General features: G+C 33.4%; 2 protein-coding genes and 1 long non-coding RNA gene across 6 annotated transcripts; 1 reads left to right on the plus strand and 2 right to left on the minus strand.

Moving 5' to 3' along the window:
• Positions 1–31: 31 nt before the first annotated feature.
• On the minus strand, positions 32–1,304 carry HINT1 (histidine triad nucleotide binding protein 1). Its single transcript, XM_011068586.2, has 2 exons — positions 949–1,304; positions 32–380 (listed from the first exon to the last, which is right to left on the minus strand). Exons 1-2 carry the CDS (start codon positions 1,147–1,149, stop codon positions 111–113), a joined length of 471 nt encoding a protein of 156 aa, XP_011066888.1. The 5' UTR covers positions 1,150–1,304; the 3' UTR covers positions 32–110.
• A 287-nt stretch (positions 1,305–1,591) lies between these two features.
• On the minus strand, positions 1,592–19,840 carry LOC105153633 (cyclin-dependent kinase 4). Of its 4 annotated transcripts, none has more exons than XM_011068595.2 (5): positions 19,492–19,840; positions 4,368–5,179; positions 3,811–4,170; positions 2,974–3,134; positions 1,592–2,871 (listed from the first exon to the last, which is right to left on the minus strand). In XM_011068595.2, exons 2-5 carry the CDS (start codon positions 5,157–5,159, stop codon positions 2,649–2,651), a joined length of 1,536 nt encoding a protein of 511 aa, XP_011066897.2. In that variant the 5' UTR covers positions 5,160–5,179; positions 19,492–19,840; the 3' UTR covers positions 1,592–2,648. The 4 variants fall into 4 exon arrangements, with proteins under 4 accessions (XP_011066897.2, XP_011066899.2, XP_087262334.1 ...); XM_011068597.2 differs by lacking the exon at positions 19,492–19,840 and adding an exon at positions 15,529–15,798; XM_087406208.1 differs by lacking the exon at positions 19,492–19,840 and adding an exon at positions 13,602–14,016 and having other exon boundaries at positions 4,368–5,175.
• Positions 16,173–24,863, plus strand: LOC147909810 (uncharacterized). The gene is made up of 2 exons (XR_015545108.1): positions 16,173–18,215; positions 24,045–24,863. It is a non-coding gene; the product is annotated as an uncharacterized LOC147909810 (long non-coding RNA).
• Positions 24,864–25,605: the final 742 nt, after the last annotated feature.

Consider the following 25,605-nt stretch of genomic DNA (forward strand, 5'->3'; position numbering starts at 1 on the left):
TATTTTTTGTACAAAATGCCCTTCAACCATATACTTTCAACACTTTATTCACAGAAAGTAAAGACTTCATAATGAAAATCAAGGTTTATACATTTAAATGTATAAATATGTTAGCCAGGAGGCCACTGCAACTGCCGACCGCCAAGAACATGTAGATGCAAATGATACACTGACTGTGCACCATGTTTTCCATCGTTGATGACTAAACGAAACCCATTCGTCAAACCTTTTTGCTGTGCTACTTTATGAGCGACATTCATCAGGTGACCAAGCAAAGGTTCATCTTCATCTTGAGCTTTGGAGAGTTGCGAAATTGGCTTTCGTGGAATCACCAGAAAGTGTACTGGTGCTTGAGCATTTATATCATCAAATGCGACGCACTATCAAATCAGAAATATATTCAATAAATTAATATTAGCGCATTTCGCATAAAAACAATACATTATTTAATCCAAATCAAACTATCACTATATAATATAAAAAATAAAAAAAAATAAAAAAATATATAAAACTAATAAAAAAAATATAAAAATTAATTTCCTCTCTATATCTATATTTATTCTAATTCTTAAGTTTTCTGATATAACAAGAGTCAACTAATAGTTTCTATGCAACTCAGTAGACTGGAACAAGTGGTTATATAATAATCATATAGATGAAAATAAATAAACATACAAATCATTTCAGATAATTAGATGAAATTTCTGCTGTACATAGAAAAGTAAACGCAATACATAGGAGATAATGTAAATTTATTTTAATGCTTACAAACACATTCAAACATTTTAGCCATACTTTTTATGTTATGGTAAGCAATATCGCGCAAAAAATAATATATAATATTTTCAATAACAAGTCTGATGCAAAGTTCAAGTAACGCCGGTAGGTCGAATTTGCTATGTAATTCAACACAAACATACAATTTTGTGTGTTATGTCATAATTTTACCTGGCTGTCCTCGTAAATAAAGTTGCACGGGATTTCTTTACGTAATATTTTTCCAAATATCGTATCAGCTTTTGGCACAGCCGACTGTGCCTTCTCCACCTCAGTCGCCATTTTCCTTAAACTAGCAGAACAGACTGGCAGGTTGCCACCTATTGTCAGATGTTTGTATGCATTTACGACGAGATTCGAAAGCAACCTCATGTCAAAAGTCGGTGACGTCGTCGCAACTACAATAATCTGTAAAGCGGATATCGTTAACTGTACATTACATGCGCGTTTCGATGCTTTATTTATCTCTGAATTCCATTATTACAATCCGAAGGTCGCGACGTACGTGTCAATGCAGCCACGATCGAGATATCGAAGCGCGAATTTCAAATTCGACAATTGTTGAAAAGTCAGAAATAGATCACATATTCGGAATGGATTCCAATCGGAATTGTTCATTTATTCTGTAAATTTTTATTGTATTTTCTAGGGGAAATAAATCCAATAATTATTTCAAAGGTATATGTACCAGAATACTTGCCGGATCGGAACATTTTCTTGTTTCAACAAACTGCTTTCTGTATTCATTACGATTGTAAAAAATCAAAAGGTTTGCTGATGGATACATCGAGGAGATTACTTGCGAGACAGAATCTTGCATGTAAAACTATAAAACTTTTATTTCATAAGACAGTCTTCTCTTAATAATGCGATTATTCTATTTTCGAAGTCTTAATACAACAATGGACTCTAAGAGGCACATAAATATTGTCACTTATTGCTTTATACACGTATTGTCAGTATTGTACATTATTAAAAATACGCTATTAATGATTGCAATGGTTCATGGTACATGCAAAGTATGGCAGTGCGCTTTCTGGTTTTCTCTGGAAGATCTTTAAATCATTCCTGTATTCCTAATGGGTCGCAAAGGCCCCAGTCTTAGAAAAATAATTCTACTTATAAAAAATATACATAGTGTTATCTTGAATTACATTAATTTCGCATTAAATCAAAGCTAAGTTAGCTATGTATTAGCTTTCGTATCTCTAATAGGATTTGCCGTAACTACGCATATCTTATATAATATAATGTAAATGTCGTGCATACAATTAAACTATTAATCATTAAGTGATAACTGCTGTGAAATAAAAAAAAAGTTAATCAGAAGTGTAATTCATGACGTTATTATAAAAAGACGATTGACTGAAACATTGAGACATTAGACAGTAAATAAATAACATATCAAAAATAATAATAATCGCTTCACTTTCATATTGTACATTAAGGTATGCCTAGGATAAATTAACGTAAATATTATAAACTTATTTCGCAAAATGTTAGATTGTTACATTTACTGTTAATAACTTAATTACGCAAGGTGTAAAAGTAAGGAATATGTATAATGACTACTATTTAATACGACGCAACAAATTTAGGTGCTAATTGAATTTATAGTATTATATCATTTATACGCACAGTTGTTAATACTCGAATTAGATATTTAATATATAATCAACGTTATTAGTAATTCTATATATGTACTAATATTCTATATATGTAATAATATTCATACTGTACTACGCTTAAATGTCGCATATACTTATATATGTATACACGTATATACTTCTATTCCTGAATATAATACGTCAGTCTGAGTTTGCCAGTTATATATATAATCCAGCAATAAGTCTAGATAATTTACGGAATAGTCATTGTACGCCCTCCTCGGAAAAGTATCGGTGTCTTACGGCTTGAGCTGCAGTTATACGACTATGAGGATCAAACATGAGCATGTTCTTTATTAAGTCTAATCCATCTTCATTGAGATCTGGTACTATTAGACTGAGAGGTCTCGGAAGTCTGTTTGGAAAAGCATTCCAATTGAGAGATACATTCTCCGGCCATTCTTCCTGTGACGGAGTACCCAAAACTCTAAAATAAAAGAGCCAAAAAAAAAAATATATATAGCATAAAGAAATATTAAGAGTATTACAAAGTTTATTCTGAAAACAGAAAACCAAAAGTATAACTCACTGGAAAATCCTGTCCAGTTGATCACCTTCACTGGTACCTGGGAATAACGGTTCCAATTTGCAAAGTTCTGCTAGTATGCATCCGACAGACCAAACATCTACAGGAGTAGCATAAGAACATCCTAAAAGTACTTCGGGTGCTCGATACCATTGGGTTACAACCTAGACAGAATATCATAAGATTTTCTTAATTACGATATTAAATGATACAGAATCATAAAAAGTAGCTTAAATAGTAATTATTATACATATCTCTTACTTTTACACCTTGCGTAATTAAGTTATTAACAGTAAATGTAACAATCTAACATTTTGCGAAATAAATTTATAATATTTACGTTAATTTATCCGGCATACCTTAATGTACAATATGAAAGTGAAGCGATTATTATTATTTTTGATACGTTATTTATTCTTTGAATCATATGCATTGATATATTATCGTTAGACTGCAGATATTTATGCAAAATATTTAACTGAATATTAATCATCGGACAGTTTTAGCAGTCGATCGTTGTTCATTACAGAGTTATTAAAAAATAAAGTAAAAAGGTTGAGATTATTATCTGTAAATACGCAATTTATGCAAAATATGCATTTTATGCAAAATATTCAGTTAGTATTTGTTAGTAAGTATTTTGCATAAATATCCGCAGTCTAATTATTACTTATTTAATAATATTTAAAAAATGATATAGTTAAAAATAAAGTTTATAAATATATATATATATATATATATATAAACATAAATAAATAATGATCAAACAATGACAATAGTAATAACAATATTTGTGATTGAGAAGAAATGTATTTGTAATACTTAATATCTAACACGTACCACGGAAGTTAATCTCATTTCAAAACCATACGTCTTGGCTAGACCAAAATCCGCGATTTTGATTCTCCCTTCCCGCGTTACTAGAAGATTCTGTGGCTTCAAGTCCCTGTGTATTATTCTGTGGCTGTGTAGAAACTCCACTCCACAGAGTATCTCTTTTAACATTTGCCTCACAAGATACGGTGGGATGCTTGATCGGGGCGAGCTATTCCGATAATTAGCTATGTATGAAGCGAGATCTCTTTCTACGTGTTCGAACACTAACCAAAAAGTGATATCATGTTCCGGTCTTTCGAATGTACCATCACCTGATGATACATCAAGATAATCTCCTCCTTGGCAGATATCCAATAATCTGACCTGGATAACGAAGAGCAAATATATAAAATATATACTTATATCTACAATAGTAATACATATAGTATTAATTAATAAATAAAAGATTCTATTTATGATAGTTTATAACGAAATGTAAAATATTGAAGACCAGTATATATATGTACATATATAGTACGTAATCGATAATGGAAATTATATTTTGATTAAAAGGTACTTACAATATGTGGGTGCTCGTATTGTTCGAGCGACTTCAAGGCAGCAATTTCCCTTACTGTGGACGTAGGCAGACCATCCTCCGTCAAAGGTATCCTGACTCTCTTAAGCGCTACGGTTTGACCACTATTCTTATCTGTAGCTTTGTACACAGTCCCGTAAGCGCCATTCCCGATAACGGACAAATTCTCGAACGACGCTCGTTCACGCAGCGAGAAACTTTGTATCGTCGTCTCTTCTGATCTTCTTCCGGAAGGAGCAGAGAGCTCACCTTGATCGCTGTACTTCATTACAACGGATTTTAACGTCTTGAGCTGCTCTTCTCTTGATGTACTCGGGATCGCTTCCGTTGAGGTCGATGCGATATCACTCTTTTGTTTGGGGAGATCCGGATCCGTTTGAGACGATTGTTTAGTCGATTCCGAAGATGTTTCACTGATTAAAACCGATTGCTTCGATGTTGTTGCCTGTTCTGTAACATCTGAAAGTTGTTTATCTCCTTCCGAAACGATCTCTGATTGTGCAGAGATCTCTGTAACATCTGAAAGTTGTTTATCTCCTTCCGAAACGATCTCTGTCTGTGCAGAGATCTCTGTAACATCTGAAAGTTGTTTATCTCCTTCCGAAATGATCTCTGTCTGTGCAGGTATCTCACTCGTGCTCGATGTCTCAGTACTTTCCACTTTTGTTAGGTGCTTTTCTTCAGACGAATCGGATTGCTTGGGCCTTTTCGAGGCAGTTGGTGTCGATAAATCCGGTTCGAGCTCTGTGCTCGAACGTCGTGACCTACCAGCCATCACAACATCTCGACTTCTACCTGAAATAAAATTTGTTCTTATTATTGACAGAAATAAGAAGTAAGAAAATATAATAATTTCTTGGAAAAGGAAATGAGAAAACCTTAACATGTTTTAATTTCAAGAGTAATATTTCTAAGGTATCTTCAAAGAATTTTGTGTTAAAATAAGAATATATTATTTTTGCACACAGAAATTTAAAGTTATATTTATAAAACTAAAAATAATGTAAATAAATAATGTAGATTAAAGATTTTTTCTCAGAGTTTTTATTCGAATTGGAATACTTTTTCAGAAATACTAAAAAAGTTTATGTTTTTTCTTAGAATTATATATATATATATATGTGAAATTCTATAGAAAAGATGTAGACTTTCTCGGCACTTCAAAAGTGTTTCAATTTGTATAAAAAACTTTGAGAAATTTTTTTAAAAAATTATAAAATACTTAGAAAATTCTGAAATTTACAGCAAAATTCTGAAAAATTATATAAAACATAAACAATTTTAAGAAAAATTTTCATCAAGATTTTCAATGCGAATTATAAATAATAATAATAATGAGCGATAACTAATAGCTAAATCCGAATCTAAGTAACGAGTTTTACTTCCGCTCGCTGATGATTATCTATGAGCTCCTTGACAGATTGATATCAAGATTTATTGCGAAAAATACGCAAGGGGACGAGATGCACAGCACGGATATCGTGGCGCGTGCATGAGTGTTTGTACAGTCGCGCTTGCGATACACGGGTTCGCGTCGTAAAGCAGATACACGGGACCGGCTCGTTTCTCTCTTTTGCTTGCGTTTTATTAAAATTTCGAGACGGTACCACAAGCAGGACGTGCGATCATGGCAAGCCGTCTGCTATGCGACATCTGCACCGACACCTGCGCTCGTATAATAGCCCGCTATACTGGCCTCATCGTCGGCTTTCCGGAACATCTTGTGAACGCGCGCGCAAGGGAAGTCCTAAACCCCACCAGGGGTCCTTGCCCTTTGTTTTCTTCGCCGGATCCAGCGATAGTAATTGATTGTGAAATAAATATGTCAAACCGTGGTAGTGTCACTTCAAGAGTGAAATTCCACAAAAGAAGAAAAAATATATATTAGTCGTATCTCATTGGATTATTAAGCCGTTTTCATTACGAATCTTCTACGGAAAGAATGGTTTTGCTAAAAATCTAAAAATTTAGATACACATAAATATGAAAATAGATTTTGTCGAACTATCAAAATAATTATGTAGAATACTCAAATCGATGGTAAAAATGACAAAATTGTTTGCGTTGCTTATCATGTTTGAATTTCTTACGTAATTATTTTGATGGTCCAACAAAATTATTTTGAAATATAGCTAAATTTTTAGATGCTTCAGCAAAATCATCCTTTCTATGCAGAAATTTGCTGCAACGTTGCAATATTATTACAATATTACTGGAACTTTACAATATTGCTAAATTGATCTGTAATATATGGGTTATTTCCGACATCTAATGGCAAGCTATTTTTTTTTATTCAAAACACAATAGATCTCACTAACAAGTTTTGTAAACTGTAAACTATTGATTATGAATGATGCGATGATCTCACACTTGACACGAATGCGTGAATTTTGTTGTTTCCATACGGAAGATTCGTGATGATGAGTTGAATAAAAGAGGAAGCTGGAGATATTAGGCCAAAGAGATATGAAATTACGATAGAAAAGATCCATATGGCATAATTCAAATGATTTGAATAGCCGGATGCCGAAAAAAGGCACTCGCCTTCATTCAGAGGAAATAATAAACTATACTGTTATCACTTCGTAATTTCTTTGTGACACATGGCCGCCGTTAGATGTTAGTTGTGGGAAAAGTCGACAGGGTACAGATAATCCAACGTTATTTGATTTAATATCAAAATACATTCTTTTATGTTACGAATAAAAATCCTTAAACTTTTACGTTTAATCAAATAATGATTGTATTAGTAAAATATTTTTGCTGTATTATGTTAACACAGACATAACGTCGAATATTAATATACGAAAAGAATGGTTGTGCTGAAATATTTGAAAAGTATTTAAAAATTTAGACAGTACAAATGTAAAAATAATTTTATTGGATTATCAAAATAATTATGTAGGATCAAAAAAAACCTTACGGCATTGCTCGTCATGAGTTTTCTAATAATTATTTTAATGGTCCAACAAAATTATTTTTAGATCTGTATCTATACTTAAATTTTTAGATACTTTAGTAAAATCGTTTTTTCCGTGTACTTTTGGAGGAGAATGCTTTGCAAACGGATGTACTCTCACGGTTTTGATTAAATTCTTCTATCAACTTCCTCTTACGATAAGAAATTCTAACTAGAAAAGCCGACCAGAGGAAGGAAGGAAGAAGTGAATGAACGAATGAACGAAAGAAACTGACTTTTATATCGCAAGAAATTTTTTTATTCGCAATGTCCGACATTGCGAGGAAAAAACGGAACAAAACGGGATGTTCGTAGGCGTAAATTTTAATGGGGTGCATTGTGGAAAAATTCCGGGCGAGATACGTCGCAAAATGAAAGAAACGAAGAAAGAGAAAAAAAGGGAAATATATGAGCGAGTCAGGGAACTGGAGAAAAACATGTCCTCGTTCTGGAGGCGACCAACAACTTTGTATGTACAGAACGCGTTTCCATACGGCATTATCTCGAGACCACCTTCCTGGAAGAGGCAGATGTTTCTATATGGTTTCGTTAGACACCAAGAAGAAGAAACAGTGAAGTCGATGAAGTGTAGTTTAGCAACATTTAAGAAAAAAAAAACACACATTTCAAGAAGATGGAAGCATATTACTTAGTCTGTTTTTATAATTACTTTTCATTTATTTTTATTAGAAATGAACGAAAAGTAATTATAAAAGAGACTAAGTAATATGCCCCCATCTTCTTAAATGTGTATTTTTTCTTAAATGTTGCTAAACTGCACTTTCTATTAGTAGATGCAACGGTGCGCCAACAACTTATTTTCGCTGGTAATATATAATGCAATACACTTATAAATATATAATATGTCTGCACATTCTGCATATTTTGAAACACATAGGGGAGACTAAAGGAAATATTACTCATTCTGTCATCATGTATTTTTTATTAATTCAAGTTGATAACTTGGATGGTGATCGTGCAAAGACTATGCATTCTGTAATTTTGTTTCTCTTATAAAGTCTCTAAAATTATTAAGAACACGATTGTTAAGAACGTTCGGTCGATATTTTACGTTTTTTTTACGTTGTAAAGAATTTACCAAACAAAATCACGATATTTGTTGTTGCAACACTTTCCACATAATTTTCAATAAATCCATCATGATTTCCAAAAGTTGCTATTTGCTGTAAAATATTGTATACTAGTGAAAATCCACAAGTAATATTCTTTAGGTAGTATTTTTAGTTGAATAATAGACATCTTTCCTTCGTTTTGAGAAATCTTTCTTTTTTATTGTCTTTAAATACTTTTCTGTTCTCATGCATCCCTTGGTAAAATACAATATTCTTCTGTATGTGTATATATATATATATATATATATATATATATATATATATATATATATATTGTTACATCAAGTGTCACGTAAAACGGATGAAAATAGCCCAACAAAGTTGACGTAGTAGATAAGCGGTTGGGACACGGGAAAACTGATAACTCGAGAAGTCTTCGTGCTAGATAAACAACCGTACGTGAAAGAGGATGTTCAATGGAGTACAAAAAGATGTTTAACTGAATCTTGACTTAACCGTCTAAACCGAGACACTGACATATAGACTCGAGATGTGAAATCACGCAATGCTCGTCTTATTGTTGGAAAAACACAACTTCCGCTGGCAAATTAGATAACGTAAGAACTTTCGAACGTCGGAATGTTGAGTTACTCAATCTTCTTATCATATTACTCGACGAAGTACACTCGATGATACACACGCGCGTGGAGTTCCGTATAAATACATCTAAAATTGAAAAAAAAATGTAAAAGCAGGCAATATTTCGATTTACATACCACATGTCAGCATTTTATTTTAAATTTCGGAATAAAATATTAACATTTAAATATTTTGAGATAAATATTAAAAGAAAGAAAATAATATAAAAGCGTAATTAAAAAAAGAGAAAGTAAAAAATAACTCTAATAAATATAATAAAAATAATATAAAAAATAATTCTGATAAATAAGAATATTAAAAAATTGCGTTTATTAGAAAAGTGTCGCTTAAACTTCTTCAATCTCTCGCCTCAATTTTTGGATATTTCGAGAAAAAAAAAAGTAAACACTGATAATACTCTCTTTAAATTATTATACATCAGATTATCTCTAAGAAAGGAAAATCATTTCTTATTATTTAGAGTTTAATTCATTAGGTTTCTCTCGACAAAATTATTAACATTTTACGTCGCACGACGTAAAATTATTGCCCCGCGGCTTCCGTAAAGTTACACGTGTCACGATTGTTTACGCACTGTGTAGCGCGTAGTATAACTAGCATAATAACGCGTAAATCATATGTCGCCTCAATTGCAACATAATTGAAGGCACATTTATGATTATTGTTTGCAAAGTCGAGCATTAACGCGCGTAGATCTTCGTTGGATGAATGAACGGCTACATACGATTAAAATACACTGTTTACACTCATTAATTCATCATGACCGAATAGGTGCAACAATGTTAAGCTCGAAACAGGACAAATATTGCGTTTTATTAAAATAATGTATATTATCTTCTTAAAGTTCTCGAGATTGCATCTATTAACTTTAAGATGCACAAAAGAGGTCAATCACTCTAAATGCAAGTCGTCGATTATCTTATCTCAATCCGGGCATCCGCGTTACAACTTCGAGAATAAAGATAAAAATGTACATAAGATTAATTTTTCATATATTACAGAATTGATATAAATGTAAAATTTTGATTATAAAAATATTGCACGATTTAATTAAATCTTGCAATTAGAAAAATTATCACAAATGTGTATTATCACAAAATGAATACTCAAATAAATTCGTGAGTTCGAGCCACAGAGTTATGCATTTTGTGTATCAAAAATATTGTTATACTTTTTAAATTGAAAATGTTATTTATCATATTGAAATGCGATAAGTATATCGCTCTCTTCAGAAGTGACAACCGAAAAATTAAGTTTTCCAAAAAAAAAAAAAAAAAGAAAAGACTATTTTTCAACCAAAGAAAAAATTGCTGACTAATCAAATTGTCCAAAAAAAAAAAAAAATTCTTAACATAATCAAGTATTTTTGTTCTTTTGTTAAAATTTCTTTTAAAAATTAAAATCATCACCTTTTTGTTGCGACAATTTTGACAATTTCTTTTTAAATCATTCTTTTTGAATTATAACAATTTTTTATTTTTTTTTTTTTACAAAATTAAGTTAGTTCATTTTTAGTGATTGATCGCATAATGTTTACTTGATTATTCATTCATGGTAATAATTATAAAATCTTTTTTTTTTAATTGTATTTTATAAGGGAGCATTTTTAATTGCATTTTTTAAGGAAGTGATTTTCTCGATGAAAAATAATACGTTATAAACAACTTGTCAATTACAAGTTTTGAAATATCAGAAAGTCTCATAAAAAAAAGAGATTACGACATTGTAACATGTATATTATGATTATTATATTGGGAAACCAAATGGAATGTTGTTTGAGTTTGGATAATCGGCATTCTATCTCTCAATAAAATTGACAAAAAATGCCGTTCTTCGTGCGGGGAAAACTTCACCGCGGAGGAACGCTGTGACGGTCTAATTAGAAATTCGAATAATTTATGAGTGCCGCGTCGTCCTATTCAATTAAGGATGCTGAAAATACATCTTTGACGATATTCTGAGGCCTCGTTTGCTACGCTATACTACCGAACTGAGTAAACAGGGCGTCGCTGGTTCTAGATTATCCGCAGAATTGACACTACTATGTACTCAAGTCTTTCACACAACAAACACTTGCTCGACGCTCTCATTCACTTCTATTTCTAGAACGAAAAATCGAGGGTAAAGAGAGTATGCATATTCAGTATCGTATACCGCTTCGACGGTATCTAGGAAGCTGAATATGATCCATCTTCCATAAAAATATCCGTTCTAGAAAATAATTTTTGTTAACGATTTTCGTTCAACGATTTTAAAATTAATATATATTTTTTAAAGGTAATTGGTGTAATTTATGTAAGAAAAGGTTACAACAAAAATTTTTAATTCATAAAAATTCTTTGTTTTTTAATTAACTCATAATTTTTTTTTATATATAACAGATACATTTGTTATATATAATAAAATATAAATATATTTAAAATATAATATTTTATTATTAATAGATTTACTAACTTTTAAATTATACATAAACATTTGAATATTTTACGTAAAATTTAATTTTATTATTTTCTTTTAAGAAAATAACAAATAAACTTTTAAAACAAATAAAGTTTATTTTTATTCTAAGCTATTCATTGGAATATTTAGAATTTTTATATATAAATGAAAGATTTGTAGATGATAATTATTGGTTACGAATAATTTTGTATATCAAGTTTTATAATTATTGACTGATGTATAAAGTTCATATAAATATACAGGTTATCTATAAATGTGTAAGTTCAGTGACGCCTTATCGTGGAAGAATCATCATATTTCTTAGATATAAAACTGCAAGTGTTGCACTTATGTGTCAGAATGTGTAGATTTGAATGAGTATAAATGCGATACGTTGCGATCTTCTTGGAATACTGCTCAGCATAAATTATTCATTTAGAGTTGGAATGAGCTAACTAACAGAATTATCTTCTACGCTAAACGCGTTTCATTGTTGAGTAAAATGCGCGTAATAATGTGTTAAGAAAATAGATGATAATGTGTGAAGAAAATAAATCGTCGAATTTTGATATTTGAATGGTCTGACTCAATTCTTTAATAATTTAGTAAAATTAATTTATCTCTCTCTCTCGCTCTTTTTCATTCACATTAATTAATATATTAATTTTTTTAATGTATTGCTCCTTTTAAATCACCTCTTGAATAATAAAAATGCACACAACTTTTCGAAAATTTATCTATACGGTGAAACGATATCTAACTTCTCTAAGGGTTCAGATTTTCACCCGAGTATCCCAAGTTTATCCTTAAAATTCGATTTAACATTCGATAAAACACAAGGATAAAATCTAAATGACTTAGGTGGGAATCTGAACATAGCCAAACATATTCCGTGTTTACAGTCACATGGTTTCTCTACGCGTTACTCTACGCACACCGTTCGTAAACAAGAGGGACGCACAATGGCGGCAGGAGTAGGGCAAACCAACCCCGAGCTGTCGCTTCTTGTCTAATCTTCACACACGTTGAAATATTTCACATACTCGTCCTACGTTTCACAGATATGTTATCCGTAATCTCATCGAAATGCATTTCTCACGATGAATATTACGAAATACGGTGATAAATGAAGACCGTATGCGCTTTGCGTGAGGAAAGAGAGAAGTGCAAATTATTTTTTAGACTTTAAATATAGATCGATCCCTACGTCTTTTGAAAATTCTGCGCATTTAAATGACATACGGCAAAATAAATATGAAAACTTATGAAATAAATGAGTTTGATGATATTTAACGCCGAGAATACACCAGTTGTTCATATTTTGAGAAATACAAAAAAAATACATAAAGCTAAATCAATAAACAAACTAACTAAAAGTAACATAATATCAATATTATAATTTTACATCTAATTTAACGATGTAACTGTTAATTATAACATGATGTTATTACAGTTAATTGATATTTACTGGAAATTAGATATCAAAGCTAAAATTATAATATACAATTCAAAAGAAATCTTATTTTACAAACAAAACATTTCGATGCTTTCATTTACAGATCACATTCTTCCTCACTGCAGGAAATCTGTCGTACTATATCCATGCGTTGAAGTTCTTATTAATCAATATGATTTCAAATCGTGACTACCTATTAGAGATCTAATAGGAAGAGTCTACGAACATCCCGATCGTTTTTGACGTTGTTGAATTTCCGTTCCTCAGCGAGATCAACAACAAAGCCCATTTAAATCTCTGCGACTCTCATGCGCGATTTTTCATTGGAGTCCCATGGAGAAGCGATTGGCGAACATTCGCCACGAATCAGCTCGTCCAATCGTTGCGCGAATTTCGGTACCGGTGGCTTCACACGCGAGATAGGTACACTGTGGGATCCCCCGCGTTGGCCGCCAACGCAAAGAGAAGAAAACTACCGAAACCGGCCGCTCATATTTCACCGTGAGCTCTTCTTTCGAGAGGTAATGGGAAGCACAATCTGTCTTTCTCTTTTTCTTACTCCTTCTCTTTTCCTCTTGAAAGTCCTCTTTCACGTTCCAGCAACCCCAAAGTCCCGCATTCCGCACTTACCTACCTACCAACGCTGAGGTGCTGACCTCCTGCGAGAGGAGCGAAACAGCGGAAACCCGTGACGCTGCGTCTATACTCCACAGAAGAAGAAGAAGAAAAAGAAGAAGAAGAAGAAGAGGATGAAGATGAAGATGATGGTGAAGATAATAACGAGCGCACGCAGAAGACAGAGAACGATAAAAGTTGGACGGATGGATAGATGGACGCCGCGCGCGAGAGATACAATAAAGACAGACAACACAACCGAAACTGTATATCGGCACGACCCAGGCGCACGCCGGAAACGGTATTAACGAATGCCCCGGCGTACGCACTCGCTCGTAAGCACTCGCGCGAGACACAACGGGGTTATGAGCTGCACACAGGAGGCGACGACACGTCACGCACACATCAGTCCGTTCGCCACTCACAACCATGGTCGCCGCGCGGCCGACGAATCGTCAAGCTGTATCCGGCGTTCAGGCGGCATGAGATCCGACACAGACTGTGCTTGTGGGTCAGGCTGTAGAACAACCGAGTCTCGCCACGCCGGTCTCAACGGATTCGATCAGTTGACGGCGGGCCCTCGAGCGGGTTGGCCGGTTTCCGAAGGGATTGTTCGCGGCTGCGTTTTCTATGCAGTGGCCTTTCTCTCTCTCTCTCTCTCTCTCTCTCTGTCTCTCTCTCTCTTTCTTTCTCTTTCTACAGCTGCCGTCCGATTTCCCAGCTCAAGATCGGATTACCGAAGAATAAGCGCACTCCGTTGTTCCAAAAAACAAGGGAAGGAAAGAGGGGATAACTGCGAAGATAACTCGAACTTTGAAGCTTTGAATTTACTTGTACTTTGAGTGGATACGATTTTATGTTGATACCTCGATCCTAAGATTATTGTTAGTTCCAATCAAGTTGAATAAAATATTTCGTAAGTGCTATACTCTTCGTTGATTGTACAGACTGTCATTTTGCACTGTTGAGATATTAAGTTTTTACAAAGTTTATTATTAATATATTAGAAAAATGGAAGATATCGAGTCCCCTCTTTGGTATACATATATATATCTCGGTTTAAATTTTCTGAAGAGCTTAATTTAATATCAGGATAAATGTATTTAAATGTTGCAGATTTCTGTTCCCTTGAATTACACGAGGAGAATTGTGTTGACACATGATGCTATTTATAGATATACGCCTTTCGCGAGTGAATGCGGACTCGTGTAATCGATAGAGACGATATTTTCAATCTTTCGCGGTTAATGAATTATAGGCACCAAATCTAATCGGTAATTTGTAATTATTGTTACGTATTCGTTACATCAATAGTATCGTAATTTTGGTTGTAATTCACACTGACGCGTAGGAAACCGGTTGAAGCCTGCGCATGATCGATCCAGGATCTTTAATTTATGTCAAACTGTCACTATACATATTTTATACGTATTATAAAGTAGATATAAATAATACATAAAGTAGATAAAAAATACTATATAAGCAACAAAATTATATATATATATATTATGCATATATATATTTAATTATAAATATATATATATATATATGTAAAAGCAATAAAAACTTATTTATCTACCAGATTTAGATATCTACCAGAATTTATGTGTAAAAATATTTACATCAGAAGAAATTAATAAATTCTCTTTCGTTTTATTTTTGAAAAATAATATTTTCCAAAGATTATTAATATTAAGTAAGCTTCAAATATACAAAAGAACTTCATTTATAAATCTCATGTTTGAAACTTATTTAATATTAATAAATTTTAGAAAAATATTTATTTTTTTAAATATATTCCTCTGTTAAATACTGCATTCTTCTTACATTATGTTCTAATCAAAACAAGTAAAAAAACTGACTAAAAAGAGTGAGAGAAAGAGAAAACAAACTCATAATACTGAAGAGCAAACAGAGTCGATATTCGCCCGTATATACTTACATATTTATGGCCGCAGTAAGTGATCCCTAAAGCGGACGGCGCGTCGTTTAAATAGGCTTTACAAGTGGCGGAGAACGTGTAATTTTTCGTCATCCCGCGGAACCCCAGTTTGGGAAGCGCTGGCTGGGAGAGAAAGGGAGGCACGCCGCTGTTTCGAAGACCCAGGGTCTCGTGAATCGTGTTTCGGAAGGACGAGACGCGCGCCCGCGCTGGAGCCGATGTATACGGTGGCTCGTTCGAGTTACTGAATGATCGCGCACGCGATACGCCATGGATTTATATGAACGGAGGAAGATTACAATTTCTCAGAGATACGTGGAAACGCATGATGTTTCGATGTGTAGTAGTACCTGTCTACGGTAAAGGAATGTGATTCATCACGCTCAATGAGCTATCCCGGAGTAACACGTCACTCGGTTGAAGTTTAAAGTATTAGTTGGAGGCGATTCTTGGACGGTATCCAAGCGTGTTGAATGATGTCGGATTTTCTTCCGGGAAAATGCAATTTTACGATCGCGGAAATGCAGATTACAAACGTTCTGGAAAACGAACCATTTGTCAAATGTCTATCGATTATTCTCAGTATTCTTTTATCATGAAAATTCGAAAATTTTATATATAATATATATATATATTAGGTGTTGGAATTAATTCGTAGCGTTTTTTAATGAAAGAATATTATTTATTTCACATGAGCATTAAAAAATACATTAATGAAAGTACTTCCCATCACTTGTAAAACGCTACGAATTAATTCCAACACCTAATATATATATATTAATCAGGGTTGGGAGTGCTAAGTTAGGAGTTGGGAGTTAAAAGATAAAAGTTAAGTTAAAAAGTTAAAAAGTTAATTAATTTTAACTTAGTTGCATTTTAGACTCTTAACTTTTTAATTTAATTTAGTTACATTTTATCGGTAACTATTAACTTTTAATTTGATTTTTTTGAAGTCAATCTTTAGATACAATGCGAGAGTAATTTTATATTGTATCGTCGTTATTTGTGAACAAAAAAAACAACCAGATTCTTTAATAAATAAGCTGTGAGAAAGGAAAAATTATGTAAAATAATCAAACTTTTTCTTTTTTTTTTTGATTGTTCGAAAATTTAACTTTTAACTTTTTAATTACTTTTTTTATTAACTCTGTCTTAACTTTTAATTCAATTAATTTTATTATGGATTAACTTGCATTTTAATTAAGTTAAATTTTTAAGGCTGTTAACTTTAACTTAACTTAGTTAAAAAAAAAAGTTAACTTACCCAACCCTGATATTAATTGAAGGGTGCAATGTGTTTTAATGAAAATGAAATTAACATTAAGAAATATGTATGCAATATCTCAGGATATACAGGGTGTCTGATAATAAGTGTAACGCTACTCATGGAATGAATTGAACTGAATAAAAAACATCCTGTACCATTTCGTAATTCTCGCAATAATTAATTAATAAAGATCTGCGGATAAACGTACATCTGTGCGATTCAACGACAAAAGACAAAAAAAAATATTAATTTACATTTTGAAATGGTCTCATCTAAGCAACGTTATTATACAATAATAAAACAAGTAGGCGTTATGCATCGTTTTCTGCGTTTTCACTTCTAACGCCTACATGTTTTTATTATTGGTTTTCAAACTTCGGGAGTCTTTATTGTGATTAAGTTATTATATAAGTCAACAACTTTCTGACAATTAATAATTTGATTTTTTCCGCAAATTCCATTCAAAATTAAAGTACTTTCCCATCGTAATGCGACGTCGATTATCGATAAATACAGAGAACGATTACTATCGCGGGGATTTATGTATGTATGTTTATTCATTCTAGGATCATGAATATCTCGTAATTCTTGTTGTTCCGCGAATGATGGTAAAATTCTGCCGAGTACATGCAAATATTAGCATTTAGTCTATAGACATGCACAGGTAACGTGAAACGCTTTACGTTTGCCAGTGATTGTAAAGTATCGTGATTTTCTAAAGTATTGTCTAATGTATTATTGTTTTCCGAGTCACAGCTTATAAGTATAATGAATAGTATAATGAATAATTTTCAGTAAATAATAATTGCGAGATAGATCTTATATTAGTTGAAGCCATACATTATGAAGTACACTGCACTATGGGTTTGTCTAAATAAAATTTGGTCTAGATGGGACTACAATAATAACGAGTATTTCTTTTCAATGTTACTTTTCAACCTGCCACGTGGGAATAAGTGAGAGTCGCTCGTTCATTATAATTTTTATATTCCATCGCGACATTAACGGCACGTTAAACCATCAGAAACTGTCAGTTCGCCATAACCGCAAGACGGGACTTCGGTATCGTCACGCTGGCCGAACTCGCATGCATATTCCCGGGAAAATTAGCGACGCGACATTACACATTCGTCATCCTGCGCCTGACACTATCACCCACGGCGGGAAGCAAAGGAAGTGCGGCGGTTTCGACGACCGCGCGCGGAACAACTAGGATCTCTCGCCCGTTATTTCAACATCCGCGTCGTTGTAAAAAAATCGGAGGTCTGTCGTTACGTCGCGCCGGATCTCGTCGCGCTTTTGGGAGAGTCCTATCAAAGGAAAGGGAGGAATCCTGTACAGTGCATGTACAGTCTACGGAGGATGCACTGAAATGTCTCTCTCGTAAGATCTTCTGGAATGGAATATCTCTCGTCGGAATGTATGTAAATATTGTACATTAGCGATATACGGGGCTGTTGCGTCGAACAGTTTAAAAGCGATAATTATATATATATATATATATATATATATATATATATAATTATTGCTTTTAAATAAATATATATACGTGCATATATATATATATATGTGTGTGTGTGTGTGTGTGTGTGTGTGTATGTGTGTGAAGAGGGACCGGGGAGTTCAACAGCCGCGTTAGCATGCGGAGGATGCGCGGCGGTTATGCGCTTTGAAGACGAAAAGAGTCGGGATGACGGTCGGTTACGACCCTTCGCAGACCGCTTTGCTAAATAAAGATTATTTACAATAGCGCCGTTCTCTGCGATCCAGTGCCAGTGAATGATTTTAAATAAGCAGAAAGCAGATATGATAGGAATCAGAATATGTAGCTTGGTATTCGAAAGATAATTCACAGACTGAGTCATATTACGATTACGGTTTTATCGACGCGACAGTATTGATGTATGATTTTGACATGAAAAATAATAAGATTATTGTTTTGCTTGTTGCATTACATAATTACACTCCGCTAATGCTATACGAATAAAGTTTAATCCTCTACACGCAAATAGGGTCTTTAAAAATCATTATCGATATTTATTATATGAATTTTTATAAATAAATTTAAATCTAAAGAAAATAAGTAAAATACAATTCAACTTTTGAGATGGTAGACATTCGACATTGAAACTTTGACAAGTATATAATTTTTCAGATTTTTATATAATCCGGAACAATAAAAAATTTGCTGTTTTTCAACCGCTAACAGAAGAATTAGACTTTTCATCGTTGCCGGTAAAGGTTATGAAATTTGTATTAATTCCGCTGCGAAATGAGACATTATCCACTCGAAAATAGAGAATACGAGATTCCCGTGGCATTCTAGCGGCGCCGACGCGACAAGGCAGACATCTCGCTAAATGTTTTACCATTCTAACCACTCGTCTTTATCAGTAGCACAAACACTAGTGATAAACCTCTTAATCAAGCCGCTATATTTACAGACACCCAATTCTATCTCGAAATAAAAGCGAGATAATACACGTATTATCTTCACACCTCCGCGATTCATGTTTGCACGGAACTTTTGAGATTCAATATAAAAAAAATACTCCTACTATACCGTTTTTATCAAGATTAATCACGTTTGACGAATTTTCTCTGCGATCGACGGTACGTAACATTTTGCGAGACGCACATAGGACGAGAAAGCGATGTAAAAAGAAAGAAGCAAGGTAAACAAAAGAAGAACGCACCAGTGCAGCTTCACTGCATCCCCGGATTCCCCGGATGCGCTCGGCGCGGCGGCGAGACAATAACGCAGGACCACGTGTTTGGCGTTGGACGGATCCGCAGGGCGGGTGGCAGACGTTCCTGGCGAACCCGTCGATCGTCATCACGGCCGTCATCACGGCCCGTCGTCGTCGTCGCTGAAGGCGGCGCCAGGTAGCGAGGACCCTGCGCTTCTCCTCGCGGCGGGGCCCTCTTTCGTGGCCTTCTCTTTCTCACGCGGCGCTGCGACGAGCGTGTTGCGCGCTTCGAGACATGAATGGAATGCTTCCTCCGGCGGGCGATGCACGCGAGAGACGGCTACGACTCTGGAATGGAATGGGCAGAGAGGCTCCAGCACGGGTCTGGGCCCAGGAGTGGGGCCGACGATCGCCGGGCCCTTTGCAGGGCTCGATTTAACGTCAGGGCTGTAGCTATCTTTTGTAGCTATCTTCGAATCATACGTTTAAGCGTGACTGTACTGTGTCAAAAACGTTGGAAACAGAATTTTTCTAGTAGACACGACATTGTAAGAGTAACATAATATCAATGCTATAATTTCGCACTCAACAATATGTGAATGTAATATAATACATGGTGTTGTACAACAGTTACATTGTTCAGTGCGAAATTATAACATTAATATTATGTTACTTTTAATTGGTGTTGACTGGATTATTGTCGAGCTAAGTAATAAAATAACGAGAACATAGAGAAAATAAAAAAATGGAGTGTTAAAACTTGATCGCGAACGTAATAGAATTGGCGGATATCTTCTTTTTTTTATTTGAATCATAGTATTTAAATCGATATCTTCTTTTTTTTTTGTTATATCGTGGTATTTTAATTCAATGTGCATGTAATATTTTTTTGATTCTTTATCGTGGTAAACAATTTGTTTGAACAAATAACGAAGAATACTCGATTGCTAAACTATAAGCTATTTTTAATCGAGCATGTATAATTATTGCGTTTTTTAAACATTTCTTTATCAAATGCAGCATTATTCTTGCAATCCCTTTTAGAATAACAGATTATTATTAACGAGCCCAATATGTCGGCAGATTAAAGGAAAACCTTCGTTAATTTTTGAAATTTATGATAGAATGTTTCTTTAGCTTGGAATTCCGCAGCACTTTGATCGCTTTTTTTATACTAAAGTGTACATTTTATGACACGAGTGTGAAAGAATCACTAGCAAAACGCGCAAGATATAGGTTCAACATTTAATTGGATATTTCTGTTAGCTTCACTTGTGTTCGAATTTCCGGCGTAAGAAAGTATGTCGTTGTACTCTCTATACGTGATCAGAATTCGTAGTGGTAAGGGCAAGGCGTTCTGCGTCGAAGGTATAGGGTTAAAGAATTCGATATGCGTCGTGTTATTGATTGACCTAAATGTACATTTGATTTCTCGTCGATAGTCTGACTTGAATGTTTTTTTTCTTTCGTTCGTTTTGTTGACTACTATAATTGAAGAATAATTATTAATAACAATATTTTATTTTTTAACGTGAAATATTTAAACGTAATTTTGCAGAAATGTTGTACAGAAATATTAAAAATAGCATAATTTTAATACACGTGTGGGTAAAGATACAACATCTAATCAACCTATTTATGTGATTGAATTACTTAATTTCAAAACAAACAGCATACGTATTAACGTATACACTTAGTAAATAATAAATAAAATTTGGATCAAATTTAATAGTTCTTGTTTAACTCTATTGTTTTAGTTAAATAAGAGCAGTGGCGATCTATGTAAGAATAATTAAAAATAATTCAAATTGGATATAATTTAATTAATATTGTAAATTTAACAGTGTAACTCAAATTCTTTAGTCCGCATTAAAAACATACTATAAATGGTCAAGAAAATTACTGTTGTATTTTTCAATGACTAACACTGCATCCATTAATGATTAGGAGACTTTTCATACTCGTCATTCGGTTATTCGAGCAGCTTGCGCGGAATTATCCCGCGTGACAAACCAGTGATGCATCTAACGCCGCCTGTTTCTATAAGTGTAGTAATGCAGTGACGCATACTGCAACCAGATGACGTATGAATCAATGATTATTGTCGCCCAACGAGCTACTGTACTTCATACTGTCTTGCGGCTACAAATTGGAAAGGCGATTGACAAATCAATTAAAATCTAAATAAGAGCGAGTAGAAGATATTTCTTTGTTACTTGTCTTTATAAATTATTAGTATCATTATTATGATTTTTCTTATTATCAATCAATAAGATATTATATTTGCAAATAACAGTTCATAAATTTTGAATAATTTTTTTGTGTAAGAAAAAGAAACTTTTTTAAACGTATTTTGGAGCGTTGAATTTTAATCTGCCAGAAAAATTTTATCGAATAAAATATTTATGTCGAATTTTTAAGATATAGCGTTTTTTTTCCAAATAATGTGAATGCAACATGTGATGAGCAAGGCGGTTTTTCCTAGTAAAATTTAGTGATAAATAATGTTATCAGTATTAGGACGAAGACATGCTAGGCGATTACTGGATTCTAATATGTGAAATCGATCCAAATTTATATAAAAAATAAAAATTAAACGCTTAATCCTTCTAATTTGTTTTTTTATTTCAATAAAATTTATATATATTTGAAATATGTATGTTTAAACCTTAAAAACCAAATCTAATGAAAATATTTCAATGACAGATTCGGCTGTAAGAAATTATCTATTCTAGAAGTAATATATTCTTACATAAAACTTTAAATTAGTTTATATTAATTATAATTAATTTTAAAAATGCTCATTTTTGCGTGATCCCCTTTTAGTTTTATTATTGTTTCAAGTAGCACAACGAGAAGTTTGCCATTATTGAGAATGTTACGTCTCGTAGGATAATTAAAGCAAAGAAAATTAGATAGTAAATTCTTTAATCTTCGTAGTAACGGATGACGCTATACGTAACACATTCCACGTAGAAAATACCTGATGATTGTAGAAATAGAGAGAGAAATTGAGTTCCGTTACGTGCTGTATAATGAGGACCCAGTGTACCGACAAAGTAACTATTTTTTTATTGCAATAGGTTCTCATTAAATTATTCAAGCCACTTAGAAGGAGAACACACATTTTACTTGTAAATCGTTTCTGAGAATGCACACAGTGGGAATGTGGATTTAATGTATATTTTGTTTTTGAATGGAATTCATTTTCTATTTAATCTTCGAGTCTATCGTTTCCATTTAATCGACAATTGAAAATGGAAGAAATAATTATTAATCTTAGTATACTCTAAAAAATTCTCTATAGAAAAGAATAGTAAAGAAGTATATGATTCTTGATCGATACAAATCATTTTCAAATATTTTATTTATTACAATTATAAACTAAATAGCCGAAGAAATAGTTTCCGCAATGATTAAATGTAAAAATATATCAAGATGTTTTCAAATAAAAATAATCAAGAAGGTAATGTTGTAAGACTGCCTTGACGTTGTACTAAAAAACACCTGGAGGCCATCTACACCTGGTTGCTCATAGAGCTTCTTTCATCGCATTTCGGCGTAATATTTCGAGAGGGACAGAGACACCACAATGAACTAACTGTATAGTCCTGGGAACACATCGATATGCACTTCAGCTTCTTATCGATTTGCTGAAATAATGTTTTAGCATTTTTGTTTCATGTTGCAAATAAATTTTTGCGGATTATTTGTAAGACTCAAGCAACTAAACTTGAGATATTTTGCGATACATCGCAAGCGCCGCGATTTTCATTTTCTTGAATCGTAGTGTGATATGTATCTTTTAATCAAACACAACATTAGCACAAAATCGCAATACTAATTTAAAATCACGCCTAAGATTAATATTTGCTATACAAACAATTCGATTAACGCATAATAAAAAAGAACTGATATAATTTTCTATTTTGAGAGGGATTTTTTTCTTTGAAAACATTCCAAATTTTAATAGAGATTTTTTATTATATTTAAAAAAATGCTTTTGTATTTGTTGCGTTCTAATAATTATTTTTTATTATTTAGTTGTCACTATTCTGAACTTATCAAAGATTTTTAATATAACAAAAATGGACAGTTGAACAAATATATATTATAATATATATAAATCACAATAATATATCGCAATTACTGCGACTTTTAAGAAAAATCGTAAAATGCAATGCGCAATTTTGAAAATCGCACGTTTCTAATTAAAACATGGCGTTATTTGCTAAAATATCACGCTAAAAAATATAAAACTTAGTATTTCACTTTGAAAAATGGAAAGCCAAGCAGAACGTCAGTGAGCACATCGAGTTGAGGTGCGATAAAAAATATATCCGTATACTGTACGCAGCGTAGAGCAGAAAATTCATTTCGTGAAGTAAAAAAACCCATTTGGATTACTCGCCCGCACTCACTTTTGTGACCTTGTACCTATCTCGCCAACGTACACCAATTTGACACGAGGCCGAGTGTGCTCATTGGCACTGCCGGTGTTTTCCTATGCAACGTACGCGAATAGGACGCGGTTAGTGGTTCCTTTATTTTCGTTCCAGCGCGGACCGAACAATGGGGGATCTAAATTGGGCAAAAACCAGTCCGGCGTCTAGTTTGGTGAGGTCGGAGGCATTCTGGTGCACAGTGGGACCAGGAGCAGCGCCAGGGGGTTAGTGCAAGAGGCAGGAAAGAAGATGAAAAGAGATGAAGGGAAAAGAAAAAGGAGAGGGAGGCACGTCGATAGTCTCACAATGCAACCAAGTCGCACAAAGCGACCGGGTAGGATCTGCGATCGATTCAGTCGAGACCGTTCTGAATGTCCTCGGAACTCGTGAGCGACCGGCTTTATGGATAAAAGTGGCAATTAACACAGCGACAGTGAAAGAATGTTCCATGTCTATGCCACCCGGCATTAGTTCGTTGCACCCTCAGTCAGTTATGACACGAAATTTGTCTTATTTTTTTACCTTTTCTTCCCGCTTTTTTTTTGTACCCGTGAAATTGTTTCTCAATATGATGTTCACGGCATCGTTTTTTTTTCGGCTCCCAGCTCGCGCCAATGCAGCTGTTCCTGGAAAAATATACTATCCGGGTTGGTCGATGTTTAGGGATGGACGTGTCGGAATGTGGATCTTTTCGGAAGGAGGATGCGCCGGACGAGCGTGTGAGCTATGTGTGTCGGAAACAGCAGATATCTTCACGACAAAGATTATTTGTCAAATTGATTATGTCAGAAATGATAAGCAGCAATTTACAAAATTAATATGTTACTCAAAATAAACTATGTGATCCGTAAATATTAACGTTTAACAGTCACAATAAAGATGAATGAATTAATTCAAAATTGAATTTATTATAATTACAAAAAAAAAAGAAAATTATTGAAAAGTATAATATATAGACTGTAATATATAGACTTCTATTACGTGATGTATTTGACAGTTTTATAACATAACTCTAAAAGTTTTTAATTTTATTTAAAAAATATATAATGGATTAACATAAATACGAGATATGATTAACATAAATATGAGATATGATTCTAAATACATTTAACGCGAAATAATACTGAAAGAATGATTTTATTGAAAACATACAGATGTGAAAATAATTTTGATAAACATATTTATGTAAAATACTATACTCAAGTATGATGAGCAATATTATAAAAATTTTAATATTCTAGTAACCAACTTGAGTGCTCCTACATAATTATTTTAATACTCCAACAAAATTATATTTGTAGTTAAATTAATAGATACTTCAACAAACCCGTTCTTTCCATGTATGCAGTATATTTAAAAAAATAAAAGTGATAATAAAATACGCGTTGATTTTTTTCGATTTAATTAAACATGCATTCTTTCATCCTTTGTATTTCATTTTAGAGACCAATTATCAACGTCCAACAAGACCGCGTTCTTCTACAGCCTCTTAATTTTCTTTTTTGTTTTTTTTTTAACTTGATAACTTCGTCTTATTTTCTTCCATGTCCGGATGCTCGTTTTGGCTATCATCGACACGACGACGCTTAAAACGTCGACAGTAATTGTGCGCCTGACGCAGATGACAACGTCGTTTATGCTCCTCTCGTCTCGATTGAGCGTAATAAAATAAAAT

This window comes from Acromyrmex echinatior, chromosome 5 (genome assembly GCF_024713525.1).
Source record: "Acromyrmex echinatior isolate Ae372 chromosome 5, ASM2471352v2, whole genome shotgun sequence".
NCBI classification, from domain to species: domain Eukaryota; kingdom Metazoa; phylum Arthropoda; class Insecta; order Hymenoptera; family Formicidae; genus Acromyrmex; species Acromyrmex echinatior.

Excerpts from the sequence above, each read along its gene's own strand:
- LOC105153633 (XM_011068595.2), bottom strand. The coding sequence starts at position 5,159 with ATGGCTGGTAGGTCACGACGTTCGAGCACAGAGCTCGAACCGGATTTA. Across the intron at positions 4,171-4,367 it reads AATACGAGCACCCACATATT|GTCAGATTATTGGATATCTG; the intron begins GTAAGTACCTTT and ends TTCGTTATCCAG. Across the intron at positions 3,135-3,810 it reads AAATGAGATTAACTTCCGTG|GTTGTAACCCAATGGTATCG; the intron begins GTACGTGTTAGA and ends TATTCTGTCTAG.
- HINT1 (XM_011068586.2), bottom strand. The coding sequence starts at position 1,149 with ATGAGGTTGCTTTCGAATCTCGTCGTAAATGCATACAAACATCTGACA. Across the intron at positions 381-948 it reads TTATTTACGAGGACAGCCAG|TGCGTCGCATTTGATGATAT; the intron begins GTAAAATTATGA and ends CTGATTTGATAG.